General features: G+C 39.5%; 2 protein-coding genes across 3 annotated transcripts in view; one reads left to right on the top strand and one right to left on the bottom strand.

Moving 5' to 3' along the window:
- Positions 1-19698, bottom strand: part of Cenpp (centromere protein P) — a 177131-nt gene that overhangs the window by 45176 nt on the left and 112257 nt on the right. The gene's annotated exons all lie outside the window — the stretch shown is intronic.
- Positions 1-19698, top strand: part of Ecm2 (extracellular matrix protein 2) — a 29312-nt gene that overhangs the window by 6715 nt on the left and 2899 nt on the right. The window contains exons 2-8 of one of the 2 annotated variants that reach the window (XM_029468184.1): positions 2848-2993; positions 4649-4953; positions 8232-8420; positions 10488-10967; positions 12833-12948; positions 14389-14524; positions 17616-17773. In XM_029468184.1, coding sequence (XP_029324044.1) covers positions 4677-4953; positions 8232-8420; positions 10488-10967; positions 12833-12948; positions 14389-14524; positions 17616-17773 — 1356 coding nt within the window. In that variant the 5' untranslated portion in view covers positions 2848-2993; positions 4649-4676. The remainder of the gene's footprint in view (positions 1-2847; positions 2994-4648; positions 4954-8231; positions 8421-10487; positions 10968-12832; positions 12949-14388; positions 14525-17615; positions 17774-19698) is intronic. The other variant, XM_021179809.1, reaches the window with a different exon arrangement.

Genomic DNA, 19698 nt, shown 5'->3' on the forward strand with positions numbered 1-19698 from the left:
GGAGAATAAACACTTGGGAATATAAGAGCCACATACTTGATATGGACAATGAAACTCACAGTACTGCTATACCTGACAGATATTCAAAACAGGATAATGAATCAGCTCCAGTATCCCCAACATGCTCATCTTACTCTTTGCTCTGGAAGGCTGTATTCGCAGGGTGATGAGCAGCACCCCTTGCCTCTGTATACTAGATCCTTGTAGAGCCGCTCCTAACTATAATGACTGAAAATGTCTCCAGACATTGCTATCTGTCCCTTGGAGGACAAATCCCCAATTCAGAGGCATTGCTTTAAGCTTTGAATGGAGAAGTTATGCTCTTGAGTAGAAATTATTTTCTATTTTTCAGGTGTGATCTTGGCTTGTGGTACAAAGCCACAACAATACATAAGTAAACAAGCATGCTGTGTTTCAGTGAAACTATAAGATTTTACATGTCACCAGTTTCTCATTTTATAATGTAATTTTTAATTAAAAAATTTTTATTTATGTATTTATTATGTGTACATGTGAACATGCATGCACATAATGCCACAGAGCACATGTAGAGGTAGAGGAACAACTTTTGGGAGTATTTTCTCTCCTTCTCCCATGTGGGTTACAAGGATGGAACTCAGATGGTTAGGCTTTTGGCAGCGCCTTAACATGCTGAACCATCACACAAGCCCTTCTTTTGCCTTTTTGAAATAAGTGCTGGTTCAACTGGCAGTCAGCATGTAGAATGAACGAAAATCGACCCATTCTTATCTCCTTGAACAAAGCTCAAGTCCAAGGGCATCAAGGACCTCCTCATAAAACCAGATACATTGAAACTAATAGAAGAACCTGGGCAGCAGTGGTGCACACCTTTACTCCCAGCACTCGGGAGGCAGAGGCAGGTGGATTTCTGAGTTTGAGGCCAGCCTGGTCTACAAAGTGAGTTCCAGGACAGCCAGAGCTACACAGAGAAACCTTGTCTCGAAAAACAAAAAACAAAAAACAAAAAAAAAAAAAAAAAAAAAAAAAAGGAAGAGGAAGAGGAGGAGAGGAGAAAATGGGGGAAGAGCTTCAAATACATGGGCACAGGGGGAAATTTCCTGAACAGAACTCCAATGGCTTATGCTCTAAGATCAAGAATTGACAAATGAGACTTCATAAAATTGCAAAGGTTTTGTAAGGCAAAGGACACTGTCCATAGGACAAAACGGCAACCAACAGATTGGAAAAAAGATCTTTATCAATCCTACATCCGATAGAGGGCTAATATCGAAAATACACAAAGAACTCGACAAATTAGACTCCAGACAATCAAATAACCCTATTAAAAATGGAGTACAGAGCTAAACAAAGAATTCTCAACTGAGTGAATTCAAATGGTGGAGAAGCACCTAAAGAAATGCTCAACATCCTTAGTCATCAGGGAAATGCAAATAAAAACAACCCTGAGATTCCACCTTATACCAGTCAGAGTGACTAAAGTTCAGATACTGGTGAGGATGTGGAGAAAGAGGAACACTCCTCCATTGCTGGTGGGATTGAAAGCTGGTACAACCACTCTGGAAATCAGTCTGGCGGTTCCTCAGAAAATTGGACATAGTACTACTTGAGGAGCCAGCTATACCACTCCTGGGTATATACCCAAAAGATGCTCCAATATATAACAAGGACATATGCTCCACTATGTTTACAGCAGCCTTATTTATAATAGCCAAAAGATGGAAAGAACCCAGATGTCTTTCAACAGAGGAATGGATACAGAAAATGTGGTACATTTACACAATGGAGTACTACTCAGCTATTAAAAACAATGAATTCATGAAATTCTTAGGCAAATGGATGGAACTAGAAAATATCATCCTGAGTGATGTAACCCAATCACAAAAGAACACACATGATATGCAGTCACTGATAAGTGGAAATAGGTCAAAAAGCTCAGAATACCCAAGATATAATTCACAGACCACATGAAGCTCAACAAGAAGGAAGACCAAAGTGTGGGTGCTTCGGTCCTTCTTAGAAGGGAAAACAAAATACTCACGGGAGCAATACGGAGACAAAGCGTGGAGCAGAGACTGAAGGAAAGGCCATCCAGAGACTGCCCACCTTGGGATCCATCCCATATACAGTCACCAAACGCAGACACTATTGTGAATGCCAAGAAGTGCACGCTGACAGGAGTCTGGAATAGCTGTCTCCGGAGAGGCTCTTTCTACCATAAGCTAGAATTTTATGCTACAATGGAATCTTGTCATCCAGGCTGACCTCTACTTTTGACTGTCCTATACCTGACTAGATTACAGATGTGTGCTACCACACCTGGTTCAGCTGGCGAATTTTTACCAAAACAGCATGGCAGAATCAGAACTGGATTATGACAAGTGTATGGGCATCAACCACTCTGGAAATCAATCTGAAGATTCCTTAGAAAATTAGAAACTGATCTACTGACAAAAAGAATATAAGATGATAAAGGGTCGCTGGCACTTTAGCAGAATATTATAAGGTGGTTATGTAAACACTAAACAAAATATGATCTAATCAGACACCTAGTGAAGTATTCAAGGTAAAATTTCATCATGCAGTAGATTTCAGCAAAACTCCTGCCAGAAAGTGACTGTATAAGCAAGGGAGGGAGGGAGGGTGGGAGGGAGATGAAGTGGAAACTTGAGGCTACTTGTTGAAGCAGGGCAACAGTTTGGTGGTTCATGGAATATTTTCTACTTTTGACTATGCCTGAAAACTTCTATAATGAACAGATTTTTAAAAGGAAAGTGTTTACAATACCTGCCTAATTTCACAATCTGAAACTTGGGAAGCAGTCACTGAAGCCTGGCCTTACTTTGCCTAACACACTTTTCTTTTTAGGCCTACCGCCAATTTTGCTGGAGCTTCATTTAGATTTTAATAAAATTTCAACGGTGGAACTTGAAGATTTTAAATGATACTAGGAACTGCAAAGGTGAAAGTTCTCAGTCTGGATTTTTAAAAGGCAGTCAAAGTTTTATTGAAAGGTAGAGTAACAGCTTCCTGGAGCCCTTGGGTGTCCTTTGTTTCCTGGTATTATGTCATGACACTGGCTAGAAAATCCAGCAGAGCAGTGGCAGAAGTGGTGAGAGAGATGCTGTTCTAGATCTTTATGAGAAAACAATATTTCACTGTGAATAATGTTTACTGTGAGCTTCCCACGGATGACAATTACTATATGAAACAAGTACCCTACTACTACATCAGTGAATTTTCATAAGGAATGGATGTTAGGCTTGGTGCAGGGGCCCCTTATCTCTGGAACACTGAAACAAGGTGACTTGAGCAGTGGGCTCTGGAGGGCTTTCAGGTCAAGCTGAAGGGGAGCACTAAAGAAAGCTGCTTGCTGACCTGAGAACCTGTGGAAACGGTGCCAGCCCTGCCTGGACGGTGTAGCTGATTTTGAACCATCTGGGTGCAGCCCTGTGGTTGCTGTGGAGGCGATTCTTTTCCTGTCCATGATCCTTAGCCTATGGCTCCTGCACCAGACTATCTGGCCCCCAGTGTTGTTGCCAGATCAAAAGTGCCTAAAAACATAGTCTCAAATACATTTTTTCAGTCTCATTACACACAGGGAACTGAACTATTCTTGAAATTACTCCTCCTGGTGCTGCAGCGATGGCTTGTTTGGTAAACCTCTGCCTTCTAAAGTATGAGGACTTCGTGAGTTAGAATTCCAGAGCCCACAGAAACAAGATACAATGATATGTAACTGGAGTAATAGAGGTGGGGACCTAAGGCTCCCTGATACCCAGTGGCTAGACAGTCTGGCCTAATTGTTAAGTCTGAGAACAATGAAAGACCTTGTAGCAAAGAAAGTGAACAGCATTTCTGAGGAGGACACTGAGGTGGTCCTCTGATGCCCATGTGCCTGTATGAACACTCCTCCACATGGAAAGCTTCACTCTCCTTAAAAATAAGAAAAGTTCAGGGCTGGAGAAATGGCTCAGTGGGTAAAGAGCTTACTGTAAAATCAAGATGATTTCAATATCACGGCTGTAACTGTAGTGCTGGGTGGGGTTGGAGTGGAGACAGGCAGATCTCTAGATGCTGGCAAGCCAGGAAGGTCAACCAGTGACCTCTGGGTTCAGAGTGAGGAAGTCACCTGGTGTTGACCTCTTGCTTTGATATGCACAGGTGCACAAGCAAGTGTGCTGTTTCATAGCTACTTTTATGAAGGAGAACCATGCATTGCTCCCCAGCAAAGAAAATAAGTGGTGAAAGTGTCAGAAGAGGTGTGGGTGATAACCATAGAGCACCCTAGGAGACAGAGACTGATCAAAGTCTAGTACTTGGGGGTCCAGGGGGTTTGTTGCTGTGGGTATTGCCATTTCCTGTAATTTTACTGGAACACAGTCACAGTCACCAAACACCTATGGATGATTCCAGACCACAATAGTAAAACTAAATAGCTAAGACAGAAAAATAATCCATAAAGGGTTAGATATTTACTATTTGACCCTTTATAGAAAAACCTGGCTCAAGCTTGGTCTAGAGAGACAGATATTCCAACTTTGACTCAGCAATAAACTGCAGGATCCAGACCACACATCACACCGCTGCTGCTCCTCAAAGACAACAAAGCCAACTTCTGGAAGTAAGAATGGAGTTACTAACAACTTTAAATTTTGTTTCCTTTTAGAAGTTCTTGGTGGAAAAAAAAATCAAGCATGAAGCTAGCAGTGTTGTTTTGTTTCATTCTGCTTATTGCTCTTCAAACTGATTGTGAACGAGGTACTAGGAGGCAAAGGAGAAGGATGCATCAGAGAAGACTCAGGAAAAGCTCTTCATTCCATCTCAGAGCCAACAGGCAGCTTGAAGTTCAGCAAACCACTGCTGCTCCAGATGCTAGACTACCCACTGCCAACTCTGATTACAGTGTGGAAGAAAACATAGAATCACTTCTAAGTAATCTTGGAGTAGAATCAAGTTACAGTGTTTTACCAGGTAAGAGAATGTGTGAGGGAGAAAATGTCTCCATGAGCTAAACTATATAGGAAAATAGAATAAATTTTTATGCTACCTTCTGATATGTAAACACAAAATTAAAAATAACTGTAAAAAGTATTCAAGGAACATACTTATACAAAATTATTGGAAAAAGTCTTCTTTCCCATTATGAAACAAAAATTATCAAGTGATCATATTCACAACACAAACAATGTACATGTCAGTTAGTAAAATGCCTTTCACTTATTAAGACATTATCTAGAGTGGAAGCAATCAAATAACTTTGACCCAGGGCTATTTAATTGTTTGTTTGCTTTTTGCTTTTTTGAGCCAGGTTTCTCTGTATAGCCCTGGCTGTCCTGAAACTTGCTTTGTAGACCAGGCTGGTCTTAAACTCAAGAGATCCACCTGCCTTTGCTTCCCGAGTGCTGGTATTAAAGGCATGCGCCACCACCCCATGCCTGGCTTCTATTTAAATATTTTCAAGATAAAGTTTTGTTAAGCAAAAATGGAATGAAATCCACTAAATTTATTTTATACAGAATACTGACTTTTTAAAGGATGAAAAGACTGGAAATTCTGCCAATGATCTCAAGAAATTATTTTTTGAAACTAGTATTTAATGATTAGTGATTTTCTAAGTTTGGAAGAAAAAATGCAAACATAATATAGGTATATTACCATTAAAGAAAACCTTGAAATATAGAATAAAATATCACCACACCCTTATTTCATAACTCTTAATTATTCTTTCATGAAGTTAACAGAAATAACAAAATTATATGGAAAAAAGGGAAATTAGGCTATATTTGCTAAAAACCTAAATAACATGTTTCCAGAAAGCGCTAAGGAATAATAAAGACATCATCACAATTAACTGAAAGCTACTTAAACTATAAAAGGAAATGAAAAGCCCCCAAACTAACATGCATAATTTGATTTCACATACTTAATATTTAAATTTTTATTACTTGTGTATATATGATATTTGTATGTGTGGGTGCCACATGCCAAAGCACACATGTAAAGGTCAGACAATGCCCTAAGAAGTCAATTTTCTCCTTCCACAGCAAGCAATTTACCCACTGAGCCATCCTTGTTGGCACAAACATAACTTTTTATATAACGGACTATTTTATTTATTAAAAAAAGATACTTAGGGGCTGGAGAGATGGCTCAGTGGTTAAGAGCCCTTGATTTTTTTTTATAAAAACAAGGTTCAGTCCCTAGTACCCATGAAGTAGTTAACAACAATGTATAACTCTAGTTTTAGAGGCTCTGATGTCTTCTTCTGACTTTTGAGGGTACTTTATACATGTGATGCACATATATACATGCAGGCAAAACATGTACACATATGAAAATTCTTATAGTGAGGACATTTTATATTGGGGTGAAGATGGGCAGATCTCCAGATGCTGGCAAGGCAGGAGGGTCAACTGGTGAACTCTGGGTTCAGACAGAGGAAGCTACCTGGTGTTGCCCTCATACCTTGATGTGCACAGGTGACAAGTGAGTGTGCTGTTTCACACTGCTTTAATCCTAGTATGTCAGAAAGACAAATTATCACCCATTCTCATATATGGATCTGATCTACTTTTTTTTTTTTTCTGAGATGTGTTTCATGTTGCTTAGCTGGTCTTAAACTTCTAGATCCCACAGTCCTCCTGCCTCTGCTTTCTTAGTTGGGACCAAACAGGTACAACTCACTGACTTAAATTAAAACACAAAACATACCACCACCACCAAAAACTACAAGTTGGTATCAGTAAGAGAATAGAAAATGCACTAAACATTTCCAAATTGTCTAAAAATGTTTTCCAGTAGTCTTAAAGTACTTGAAAAATATTTAAGATTCTAATTTACTTTTTTCATGTGTGTTTTTTAAAATTTATTTTTACTTATTTTTTTATTGTAAAGGGGTAGTTTTGAAACAGGGTTTCTCTGTGTAGCGCTGGCCGTCCTGGAACTAGATCTGTAGACCAGGCTGGCCTTGGACTTGGAGATCTCCCTGCTTCTGCCTTCTGACTGCTGGGATTAAAGGAGTGCACCACTGCCCACTCCTCTTATGTGCTTCTGACAGCTAGCTGTGCAGAGGCCAGAGGCCAATCTCCTGAAGTCAGCTCTCCTTCCACTTTGAGTCCTGGGGATTGAAATCAGGGTCTGTCATGATAGACAGTAGGTGCCGCAATCTGCTCAGACAGCTCACGGCCCATGCTTTGTTTTTACTATATTTACACACATCACATTCACTTCACTGTTGTTAGACCACAGTCCACTGTTTAAAATCACTGACATAAACTATAGCCATAGTATTGTACTACAGCTAATAGCAGAATTGACCACCAGCAAGTTTTCTTTGGCTTCTACAGTGTGTACCTACATGCATCACTCACACAATAAAGTAAATGTAAAAGGTTGATCATTTTGGTGTGTGCATTTTATTTCAAAATGCAGTAACAAAACAAACCCCACAGGGCTTCCTGTCTTGCTGAGCAGACTGAAGAAGCATGCTGTTTTATCTTTCTCTGTGTGCCTAATCCAAAGGGTGAGCTGTGCACTCATTAGTGCTCTCGCCATTCTGTTCTGGGACAGAGCTACACTGTTGCCTCTCCTGAATTTTGGTGTGGCCATACGACTTACTGTGCCAGGAGAATTAAACCCACATAGAACTCAACCATGATTTGTAAACTTGTATTTTCACTCCTGGGCAATTTGGGAGTCTGCTAGAGGAAGCATGCTGTTTGTTGCAGAGTGACCACACCCACGCTGAGCCCCAGCATGTCAAGATCATATAACTTTAAGAAAATGAGAAATGGTTGGGTTCTGATGGTTGTTTTTCCTATGACACAACTTAGCCTATCTTGTCAGAAGATAGGAAATTCAAACAATGCTCAGTTACTAGGAGGAGATCACTCAGCAGCAAAGAGAAAGAGCCAATGAAAAGCATTTCAAACAGCAAATCTGTCAGGCATTTAACTGATGCATGGCTGCAGACAGATCTGTATTCTCAGCTGGTTGTATCTGTTAGACCTTGCACTATATTTTTATCCACTCAGGGATTCAGATAATCTTGTAATCATGGTTGTGCACTCCTTTAATCCTAGCACTCAGAAGACAGAGAGGAAGAGGGGCAGAGGAGCAGATGGATTTCTTGTGAGTTTGAGGCCAGCCTGGTCTACACAGTGAGTTCCAGGCCAGCCAGGCTACATAATAGAAATTCTGTCACAAACAAACAAACAACAAACAAACAAATAGTCCCTTTTCTCTTCTAGGAAAGAAAGGACACTGCTTTGTAAAGGGCATGATCATGTACAACAAAGCTGTCTGGTCTCCTGAGCCCTGCACCACCTGCCTCTGCTCAAATGGAAGAGTGCTTTGTGATGAAACTGAGTGCCACCCCAAGGCGTGCCCCTACACCATTAAACCAGAAGGAGAGTGCTGTCCCATCTGCTCTGATGCTGGTATACAATATAAAACAAAGTATCATGGATAATTTAGTCTTTAGCTTCTATTTATTTCTATCTCATCATTACATTAAGGTGTAAATTATTATAAATGTAGTCATCAAGGCACTTAAAATGTAGCTCAGTGCTGATAAACAGATAGATCTAGGAAAATGTATTTGGGGTACAGAAATAGATGTGTTTCTAGGGTTCTAATTCTCAGACCAAGTCAGGTTGAACCTGTTCATGTGTGAATCTTACAAGGCTTTAGAGACACAGTGATAGAATTACTATAGTAAACTCTGACTTATATATATGCACCATCCTATTTAATCAAGCTTGTCAGGAATATACTAATCACTATCATGAGAACAAAGGAGTGGTTTATAACCAGAGCAAACAAAGCTTCAACCCTCCTGGCTCTTCCCATGCATCTCCCACAGGAAGCACAGGAATCCAGTAGTGGTCTGAGGAGTCCCAGCAAAATACAGAAGTGTGGACTGGGGCTTGGTTTAGTCTGCTTGGGTGGCACTTCTCTATTGGAGATCACAGCATGGGTTTCGTTGGATGTGTACTGATCTGTTCTCAAATGAGACTTGTTCCTGAACAAATGTGTGTGCCCTCTGGAGGTTGGCTTAGGCCTCCTGGAAGAAAGTTTAGCTAGTGACTTATGAAAATAAACCATGTTAAATAACTTGACAGGTACAGACTGATAGGGACATTTTCTCTTGTCAATATCAAGCCAGGAGGAACTTCAGAAATTGTACTTTGCTTCATGCTATTAGTTATTTCACTGAGGCACTGTAATTTCTATTCATTCATTCATTCATTCAAAGTATGAGTACACTGTAGCTGCCTTCAGGCACACCAGAAGAGGGCATCAGATCCCATTACAGATGGTTTTGAGCCACCATGTGGTTGCTGGGAATTGAACTCAGGACCTCTGGAAGAGCAGTCAGTGCTCTTTAACTACTGAGCCATCTCTCCAGCCCTGTACTTTCTTTTGAGACAGATTCTCTGGCCTGGAATGTGCTATGTTAGAGCAGGTTAGCCTCAAATTCACAGAAATTCCCCTGCCTCTGCTTCTGTCAGTACAGAAGGGCTGGGATTAAAAACATGCACCACTAGGCCTGGCCTGAAGTATTATAGTTTTCTTAAAAAATGTTAGAAGGTGTGCTTGTTGAAACTGATTCTTTGAAGTAACATAGTAGGCTTATAGGCAAGATTCAGAGATTCTTAGACATTTTTTCAAAAGATCTAAAGTCTTGAAATGTAGTTATTTTAGAGAAATAATCCTGGACACAGAAAGGACTTAATGCTTAAATATGATATCTTTGGCTTCTACTTATTAATTTCCCCCTCTTCTTTGGAATGTTTTGGTATGGGTGTAAAAAAACAAATCTTCAGACTTTATAACACATACTGAATGAAATCACAGTAACTTCTTCAAATAACTTTATTTCTATGTTTTTTTTTCAGAGCTAGTTCTTATATGATTATCAATTAAAAGTAGGGAGATGATTAGATCAATTTATAAATGTTGATGGAAGAAAGCCTATACACTATGAACCCATTTCTCTTTAGAACTCTTCACTCAAAGAAACTGCATGCAGACTAGATCTTCTCTACTGTCTGTCAAAGATCTGTACAGTATCTATTATAATGGTATACTATCTAATGGTATCAAAGCCTCATAATAAAACTGCTTTCTATTTTGTATTGTGTGGCAATATTATTCCCTCTTTAGGTTATCAAGTAGTATCATATTTTTGTGAAAATCATATTACATTATTTAGTACAAAAACAACATTAAGGCTCATAGACACCAAAACCCCACGTCTGCAGCAAATCCTACAACACAGAAATAGTTACAGTTCACTCACTCCAACTGCTTCATCTCTACACAGACGTCAAGCACACAGAGGGAATAACATTTACTAACCTAATTCTCATTATGACTTTCCCATTCATTAACATCATCAACTTGCCTCCATTACGCCATCCTTCTGTGATCACTAGCCTCCTACTCTCTACTCACTAGTAGGAAACTACATGATAAAACTGAGTTTTCTGGTGATTCTTCAGAACAAGAATCCATTAACAAACTTCACAAGCAAGTGCCGCCACCTCAGATGGAAATGGACCAAACAGCCATAAAAGAAGCTCTCCAATCTGAGGAGGATGAAGAGGTAGCTAAAGGACACAAGGAGCACAAGAAAGAGACCTCAGTGCCTACTAAGCTCCATGGCGATGGGGAAAGAACTGAGAGAAAACTGAGGCCGGAGAAAGAAGGGAGGTCAGCACATCAACCACTCTACCATGGAAGAAGGGAGGAAGAGGACAGCAAGGAGGAGACTGAGAGGGAAGGAGAGGAGGAAGAGGAGGATGCTATAAGAGGAGATGTGTTCAGAATGTCCTCCCGGTTAATTCCTGGAACCCCAAGAGGCAGGCCACGCCTGCCCAGAAGCTGTTCCCTGTCCTACAGGACTATCAGCTGCGTTCATGCAGACTTCACTGAGATCCCACCAATAACAGCACCAGAAGTAACAAACCTGGAGTTGGTTGGTAAGAGATGATGGCTTACTCCATGCTCAGATATAAGTGTGAATTTTACTGCCATATGAATGTTGCTTTAACTTACTAGGGACTAATTTTATCATCTTCATACAGATCACCTGTGCAGCAGAGATGGTCACACATTACAATCAAATCAAATGGTGATTAAAAAAAAGTCAGCTTTAATGGGGTACACTTTGTCTGCATTATAAAACTTATTTATAATGTATAGTTCTATACGTTTTTACAAATGTGATCACCACCACAGTTCAGATAAAAAAATATTTCCATTATTTCCACAAATTCCTCATATCTTCATGTCCTTCAGTTTCTGGCCACCATGAAACTGACCTGTTTTCCATGTTCATTAATTTGATTTCTGAGTTTTACTAAATTGAATCACACAGAAAATAGCCTTGCAGTTAGACTTTTAATGCTTTAAAAATCACTAGTTTGGCCGGGCGGTGGTGGTGCACGCCTTTAATCCCAGCACTTGGGAGGCAGAGGCAGGCGGATTTCTGAGTTCCAGGACAGCCAGGGCTATACAGAGAAACCCTGTCTCCAAAAACAAACAAACAAACAAAAACAAACAAACAAACAAACAAAACCACTAGTTTGTTCCTTTGTTTCTTAGCAGTGCCCTATTATATAAATCAGCCAGAGAATGATTTTTTTTTTAGTTTAGTTTAAGGCAATTTTGTCTATAACTGCTAAAACATCCACATACTGATGTTTGTGGTGGCCTATACCTTCATTTCTCATTACACATTTTTTTTTTTTAAAGAAACTATCCAACACTTTTTAAGTTGGCTGTTCCACTGTCACAAGAAGCTATTCTACAACCTCAGCAGAGGGTATCAGCAGTTGCTTTCTTTCCTTTAGCCATTCCAACGAGAATGTAGTATCCAGACCTTTTGCCTATATTTCTATCAGGCTACTGGAGGATGTTCTGAGTATTAGCATCTCATTTGTGTGAGTGCCTGGCTTATAGGGATACCATGGCAGAGATTCCCTTAGGATGCAGAGGTGAGGAGATCTGGATGGGCCCAAGACATATGTGCAGGAATGGAAGTTTGCAATGGGATACTGTTGGTGTCATGGCCTCTTTGACAATAGATTTTCATGTAAAATCACTGAAAGAAGCTGCATACCTGGCAAAGTCTTCTCCCATGGGCCTATGTGACAGGTACCCTCTGCCTTACAGAAACTCAGTGAAAGACTGAAGTCAAAGGAATACCCATATAGGGTTATGCAGTCATTGTTTTACAAGAAGATGTTTTAAACCATTGATGACTGTACTTAGACAAATGTTAAGACACAAGTACATAAAATAGAAAGATGTAGGATCCTTTGGCTTGAAGACAGAAAGGAATACTATCAGATATGGTGGGGTATATGAGATAGGATTTCCCTAAGCTTCTTATACAGAGAGGAAACATGCTCACAGACACTGAGGAATTTTCACTGATTTCTTGGATATATACAGCATCACGTTTCCAAGTCCATAGACATGGCAATGGAAAAATATGAAGGAAGCAGTCAGTCTCTGTCTAGCCTCACAGAAACACATCTTTGTTGTGAATTCACAATGCTACTATCCCTTCCCAAGAGACAGCTGGTTAGTTTTAGCAGCTTTATCTCAATCATGAGGTCCTGACCCAGACACACTTTTGGCTGTCCCATTCCAATCTTGTTATTTTTTTCCAAGTGTGCATTTGTTTATATATTTTCTGTCCTTGTTCTAAATATTGCTCTACTTTTCAATATAAAGCTTTCTCTTACCATTCATATATACAGAGACATGCACACACATATGAGTATATATGTACATGTCTATATATGTGTGTGTCTAATACAACTACTGTACATCCTAGGGAATTCGATCATCTCCATTCCGGATGAAGCATTTAATGGATTACCAAATTTGGAAAGACTTGATCTGAGCAGAAATAATATCACTTCTTCGGGCATAGGCCCAAAAGTATTCAAGGTACATACTTCCATTAGTATGTGACAATATGACTCCTATTGGCTGTGGTTGGAGGTGGGGAAGGAAAAAAAATAAGCAGAAAGGCTTTTATTGCTAATTTTCTTCTACATTAAGTTTCTTCTCTGATGTCCTTAAGTTATGGCTGCTTCTCTCTCTATTACATTTGTTGCTTTACAAGTGTTAACCTTATGAGATGACGGTAACAGTAAGATCAGACATAACTAATGTTTTGAATCTAAGGACTAGCTTCTTTTTAGTAGGGCAAGATTCACTGGAATCTGGTCTCTCAGCATGAAAGAACTGTCCAGTAAGTAATAAGGGTGAGTTTATCTAGAGCCTCTATTAAAATGGTTAGGCCAGTAAAATGAAGCTTTCTTAGTTTTGCACAGTGGACTGATTATGGTGGAAAATATTTTGGCAGGGAAAGTTTTAAAAAAAAAAGCATTCACGCGTATGAAAACCAGCACTAGATAGACGAGGGAACAGAGTGGAAGAGAAAGGACAGCAAATATTCAAAGGTAACCTTTGAAGAAAACAGGTTTGACTGAACAATTCTTTTGCAAAATGAGAAAATACTGAAAGCTCAAGGAATTTCAGGTGAAAAAATAGAGAGGAAAAGTTGGTGTGCATAAATGAGAACACATATTTTATGTGTGTTAAAGTTTTAAGTAAAGCACACTGTATGTCATTAGGTTAAATTTTCACCTGTTGAATAATATCCAAGGCCCTTGATCTGCCCTTGAAACAAATGACTGGCCTCTTTCCTAGTTCTCTGGGAGTCGAGACAGGCAGATGAGGGGACTCCCCAGTACCTGCTTCATATTCTCTTTCCTTCTGATCCAATAACAGTTGGCATAGAGGGTCATAGATTTATCCTATAATTGAGTAAGAGAAATGTCATAGATTATCTGCTTCCTGGTTTGGGGCTCTTTGTCCTAGTGAAACTTAAGACATGATCCCTGTAGATATCAATCATTCCATGCCCATTTGGTGGTGCAGGATAGGCCTGCAATGAGCATGCAATTATAGACATGGAGACATACTGTTCAAAAATCAGTTGTTTGGGCAATCATATACAAGCATATGGTTTTGAAATTTTTATTATATTTTTGTCTAAAACAAAATTTAAATTTTAATATATTTTGATCATACTCTGCTCCCTCCAAGTCCTTCCAGAACCTTCCTCCATCTCTACCCACCTAAATAGTACTATTTTATAATTTTCTACCATAAATATTAGTGAAAATAGGAAACTGAACTTTACAAATACCTTACAATTAGTTATTATCATTCACAACAGATTTAAATTACTGCAGTTAATTCTGTTTTTGCTAAGAAGGTAAACTCTCAGGCCTTACAACATAATACTGACTGTTATATGGAAAATATTATGAAATAACTGTGACTGGGAAATGGTAACTTTGAGATTTGTCTTTTAAGTCTTTGAAGAAGTTAATGCGTCTGAACATGGATGGAAATAATTTGGTACATATTCCTTCAGACTTACCATCTACACTAGAAGAACTTAAAATAAATGACAACAATCTCCAGACTATCGATGAGAAAAGTTTATCAGGTATTTAAGTCGTGTGGGGTGGGGGTGGGGGTGGGGTGGTGCACTAGTGATGGCTTTGGAAATCACAGGTGAATGATGTCAGGTGTCTTGCTCTATCATTTTCTTTTTTTCTGTTTTGTTTTGTTGTTGTTTTGAGGTAAAGGTCTCTCACTGAACCTGGACTTGGCAATTGGCTTATACAATAAATCCACAGGATCCTTTTGTTTCTGCTTTCTAGAGCTGGGATCTTAGGCATGTCCTGCAACATGGAGCTTTTACCAGCATGTTGGGGATGTAAACTCAGGTACTCATTCTTGAAACAACAAGCACTTTACCTATTGGGCCATTTTCCCAGATGAACTTTTTTTTCTTTAATTATTCTCTCATATAATACATCCTGACCAAAGTTTCCCCTCTTTCCTGTCCACCTCTCCTCTTCCAGATCCACTCTGCCTCCTTTGCCCTTTAGAAAGGGCAGGCCTCCCAGGGATATCAACCAAATATGACATATCAAGTTGCAATAAGACTAGGCACCTCCCCTCATATTAAGGGTGGATGAGGCAACAGGGTAGGAGGAAAAGGGTCCCAAAAGCAGGCAAAAGATTCAGAGACCCCCTCCACCCTCGCTGTTAGGAGTTCCACAAGAAGGCCAAGCTACACAACCATAACATATATACTGAGACCTAGGTCAGATCCATATAGGCTCTCTGATTGTTGGTTCAGTCTCTGTGAGCCCCTATGACTCCTGCTTAGTTGATTCTGTGGGCCATGTTCTTGTGGTGTCCTTGATCCCTCTGGTTCCTACAATCCTTCCTCTCCCTCTTCCACAGGACTCCCTGAGCTCCGCTTAATGTTTGGCTGTGACTCTCTGCATCTGTTCCCATTGGCTTCTCTGGTGACAGTTAAGCTAGGCTCTGGACTACAGTATAGTAGAGTATTGTAGCATTTCATTGACTTTTTTTTTTTTTGGTGGCCCACACCAACATTCTTTAAATGATACATTTTATAACCATTCTTTTATTGTCCTATAGAAATTGATTTACAGTATTGCTAATGCATAAATAGAAAATTTCAGATTATTTCACCATTAAGTTAATAAAATAACTTTAGTCACTTAACCAAAAAAATTAAGTCTTCTATTGTCTTTTTTTTTTTTAAAGATTTATTTATTTTATTTATGAGTACACTGCTGCTGTCTTCAGACATACCAGAAGAGAGTGTCAGATCTCATTATGGATGGTTGTTAGCCACCATGTGGTTTCTGGATTTGAACTCAGGACCTTCAGAAGAGCAGTCAGTGGTCTTAACTGCTGAGCCATCTCTCCAGCCCTCCTACTGTCCTTTCAATATTCTTTAAAACAAATAAAAAAACCTGCCTCCCTAATCTTAAAAGTTCTTAATGATGCCAGGTGTGCATCACAGCACAGGAACTCTCTTACAAGCCGTTAATATCTGAAGAGCTGCACTAATACTCTCTGAGCACCATGAATTTAGGTGACTTCCTGTGTCCATATGCAATGCTACTTAATTTTCTGTAAGCTGGAACCTCAATCCAAGTATATAGAAACTATGTAAAGACGGAATGAACATGCACTGTGTATAAGGCAGAGGTGCTATTAAACAATGGGGCTAGGAAGCTCACAGTAGCAGCCCTGGCAGCTCTGTCCTGAGTGTAAGTTGAAGCCCTGCGGATTCCATATCCCATGCTGTCAGCACAGCTGGGCTTTCTGATGGAAAAGTCAGTAAGGTGTGCTTATACCTGCTGGAGTGGATGGACTCTTGTTCTTTCTCCAGTGATAGCAGCTGAAGTTGTTGAACCACAACTGCACAGCAGTATCATCATATTTCACTCTGTACAAATCCTAGCTGAATTAAAGATGAATTTCTTTAGGATAGGACTGCCTGATTCTCTTTCACAATCTAGCATTGCTATTGAAGTATAGTGCCTAATACTTTGCTTACTTGAGTTGAACCCTAGTTATTAGGCAATATTGAGAGAGAGCATATAATGGAATAAACAACCCAAGTATTACTTCCGTTAGCTTCCAAAAAACCTCATAGGAAAAAAACTCTTCCATTGATGAGAAAAGAACAGCAGTGATGAGAACTGCCAAATGTGAGAATTACATAGCTATGGAAATACTCAGTCTCCAGATGGATTTGAATGTGCACATGCAAAACATTAATAAACACAGATTTTGATGGGTTTTGTCATATGGAAAGGACACTGGAAACTTTAATTTCTAACTGCTCTGTTAGACTGAAAAGAAAACAGAATTTAGAACAAGCATATAAATAGGCTGAGTTTACATTCCTAGGCCTGCTATTAAAATGATAAACAATAAAACATAAATTACAGAATTTTGGTTCTTTGGCAGGGTCTCACTGTATAGTCCAGGCTGGCCTTGAACTTAGATCTTTCTACCTCAGCTTTCCAGGCATGTATTATGATATATTTACTATGCTGACATTTTTCCCTCATATATCCCCAGGATAGCTTCTCAGTACACTTTGTCTCTCTCACATAAACACTTGGTATTTCAAGAGTGTTGGTTTGTAGTCCTGGGTGGAACAGCCATCTTATCTCTACACATCAAGCACATCTCCATGCTGGTGAGCAGAAACTAAGATCTTTTCTGCTCTCTCATATAAGAAATCTCTTGGTCCTTGCTGGTGGCGTGGGTTCTCACTCCTGCTGTGTACTGGCACCTGGGATGCTGGATATCCCTTGTCTTGGGAAGCTGCTTGGCTCCTTGTGTTTGGTGAGTTTTGCTGCTGTGGATGGGAGCTAGCAGTGCTATGACATAGTCTTTCTTGAGTGATGCCTCTAATAGCCACTATTCTCTAGTCACCGTTCCATGCAGCTGCTTTTCCTGTAGAAGTGTGCAGAAGTCATGTATATAATACTCGGGAAAAGGATTTATAGGAGAAACAAAGATGAAGAAATTACAAATCTCCAAATTTTTTCAAATGGTTTCTTTCCCATTTTTACTGTTTCTTCCTTCTGCAGTGCCAGGGCTCTAACCTAGGTCCTTAGCAAGTGCTCTGCTGCTGAGCTACACCATCAGCCCAAACAGCATGTTTTAATATTTGGATTATTTTATTTTTCTAGACTTAAATCAACTTGTCACTTTAGAACTGGAAGGAAACAATCTCAGTGAAATCAATGTCAACCCTCTAGCTTTCAAATCTTTGGAAAGTCTATCATATCTACGTCTGGGAAGAAACAAATTTAGAATCATACCACAAGGTCTTCCAGCTTCTATTGAGGTACTGATATCTTTCTTCTAACTTCTGTTTTGTGAGACAGGACCTCACTATGTAGGCCAAGCTGGCCTTGAAATCATGATTCTCCTGCTTCAGCCTCCTGACTACTGGAACTGTGTGTGCCATTACACTGTTCTTCTAACATTAAATGTATTACAGAAACATACAAGATAAATATATCCTTTAAATGTTATTATTATTGTTTTGTGTGTGGGAGGGGGAGAGCGAGAGGGAGAGAGATACATGAGTATAGGCATGTACACACCACAAAGTAGATGTGCATGTCAGAGCACATTTGGAAGTTGGTTTTTTCTTTTCCACCAAGGATTTTTGGGCTCAAATTCAGCCCACTAGTCTTGTGTGGCAAGCATTTATTACCTACACTAAGCTATTTTGCTGGCTCCCAAACAAATGTATATTAGAAAACTACTGTAATATATATGAAACCCAAAAAAGCTCTTGTTCTATGTACAGAATTAATTGTCATCTGAGTAGTAGATGAACCTAAAATAAAAATGGCAATGATGACAGTTCTTGGTGGAGAAGAGACTAAATTATCCTAAACCAGAATAACCAAGTTTAACTGCTTATCCCCTGTCCTAGTTAGGGTTTCTGTTGCTGCAACAAAACACCATGACCAAAGAAACTTGAAGAGGAAAGGGTTTATTCTGCTTACATATCCACAATACTGTTCATCATTGGAGAAAGTCAGGACAGGAACTCAAGCAGGACAGGAACCTGGAAGCAGGAGCTGAATGCAGAAGCCATGGAGTGGTGCTGCTTACTGGCTTGTTCTCATGGTTTTCTTAGTCTATATTCTTACAGAACCCAGGACCATCAGCCCAGGGATGGCACCACCCACAATGGGCTGGGCCCTCACCCATCAACCAATCAGGAAAATGTCCTACAGGCTTGCCTCCAGTCCTATGGAAGTATTTTCTCAGATGATTTTAGATTGTGTGAAATTGACATAAAACTATCTAACCCATCCTCAATCCACAAGTTCTGAGTAAAACCACATTCTGACATAATAGTAACAATATGGATGGACCTAAAAATTGCACCAATAAACTCTGGACTATTTCAGAAATTCAGACTTAGAAATTTTCATCAGCTCTACACTGTACTGTGTCTAACTTCAAGGCTCCAGACCTTGTTATTATTGCAAATCTTCTGGCATTGCTAATGGTTCTTAGGAGTGCTCTACTGTTCAGGTAGTCTTTCACTCACAACTGTCAGTGCTTATTTCTTGAATTAGGAACATAAGGTTCAGAGAGTCTCTATATACTTGCTGGCCAACCTGGCATTCAGGTTTCTTTATCTGAACCTGTTTCTACCACATTCCATATTCATCCCACAAGAAGCCAGTATACAGTTCCTCTAGTCCTACTGACCCAGTACACAGGGCTATCTATTATGCTTGCATGCTCTCACTTCTTCCTATGGCTAGATAGGACATAACACTGGAATTTACCAGTACTTGGCTTTGTATCAGAATCGTTTAGTTTTTGTTTTTAAAGAGAAACTTATTATCCTAGGCTGGGCTTGAACTCCTGATCCTCTTGCTTCTATCTCCCAAGTGTTGAGATTACAGGCATGTACCACCAAGTCCTGCTTTATATATTACTGGGGAGTCTCAAGCCCACATCTTAGTAATTAAGACCTAGACTCCTGGACCCATCTTTGACATTCTGATTGTGATGCTTTATCAGAAAAGTTAGGCATCTAAAATTGTTTTTGAAAGCTACAACTGTTTTGGCTTAACTGGTACCTACCTGACAACCTGAGTTTGATCCCTGAGATCCATTCTCAAATATACATAACATGTAAATTAAAGCTATTTAATCCCATAATCATGATAGGCAGCACACCTTTTATTTTGCTAGCTATAAAATTTGACAGTTTAAAAGTATGAACTGACTTGAATA

The sequence above is a fragment of the Mus caroli genome, chromosome 13, assembly GCF_900094665.2.
Source record: "Mus caroli chromosome 13, CAROLI_EIJ_v1.1, whole genome shotgun sequence".
In the NCBI taxonomy this organism is placed as follows: Eukaryota; Metazoa; Chordata; class Mammalia; order Rodentia; family Muridae; genus Mus; species Mus caroli.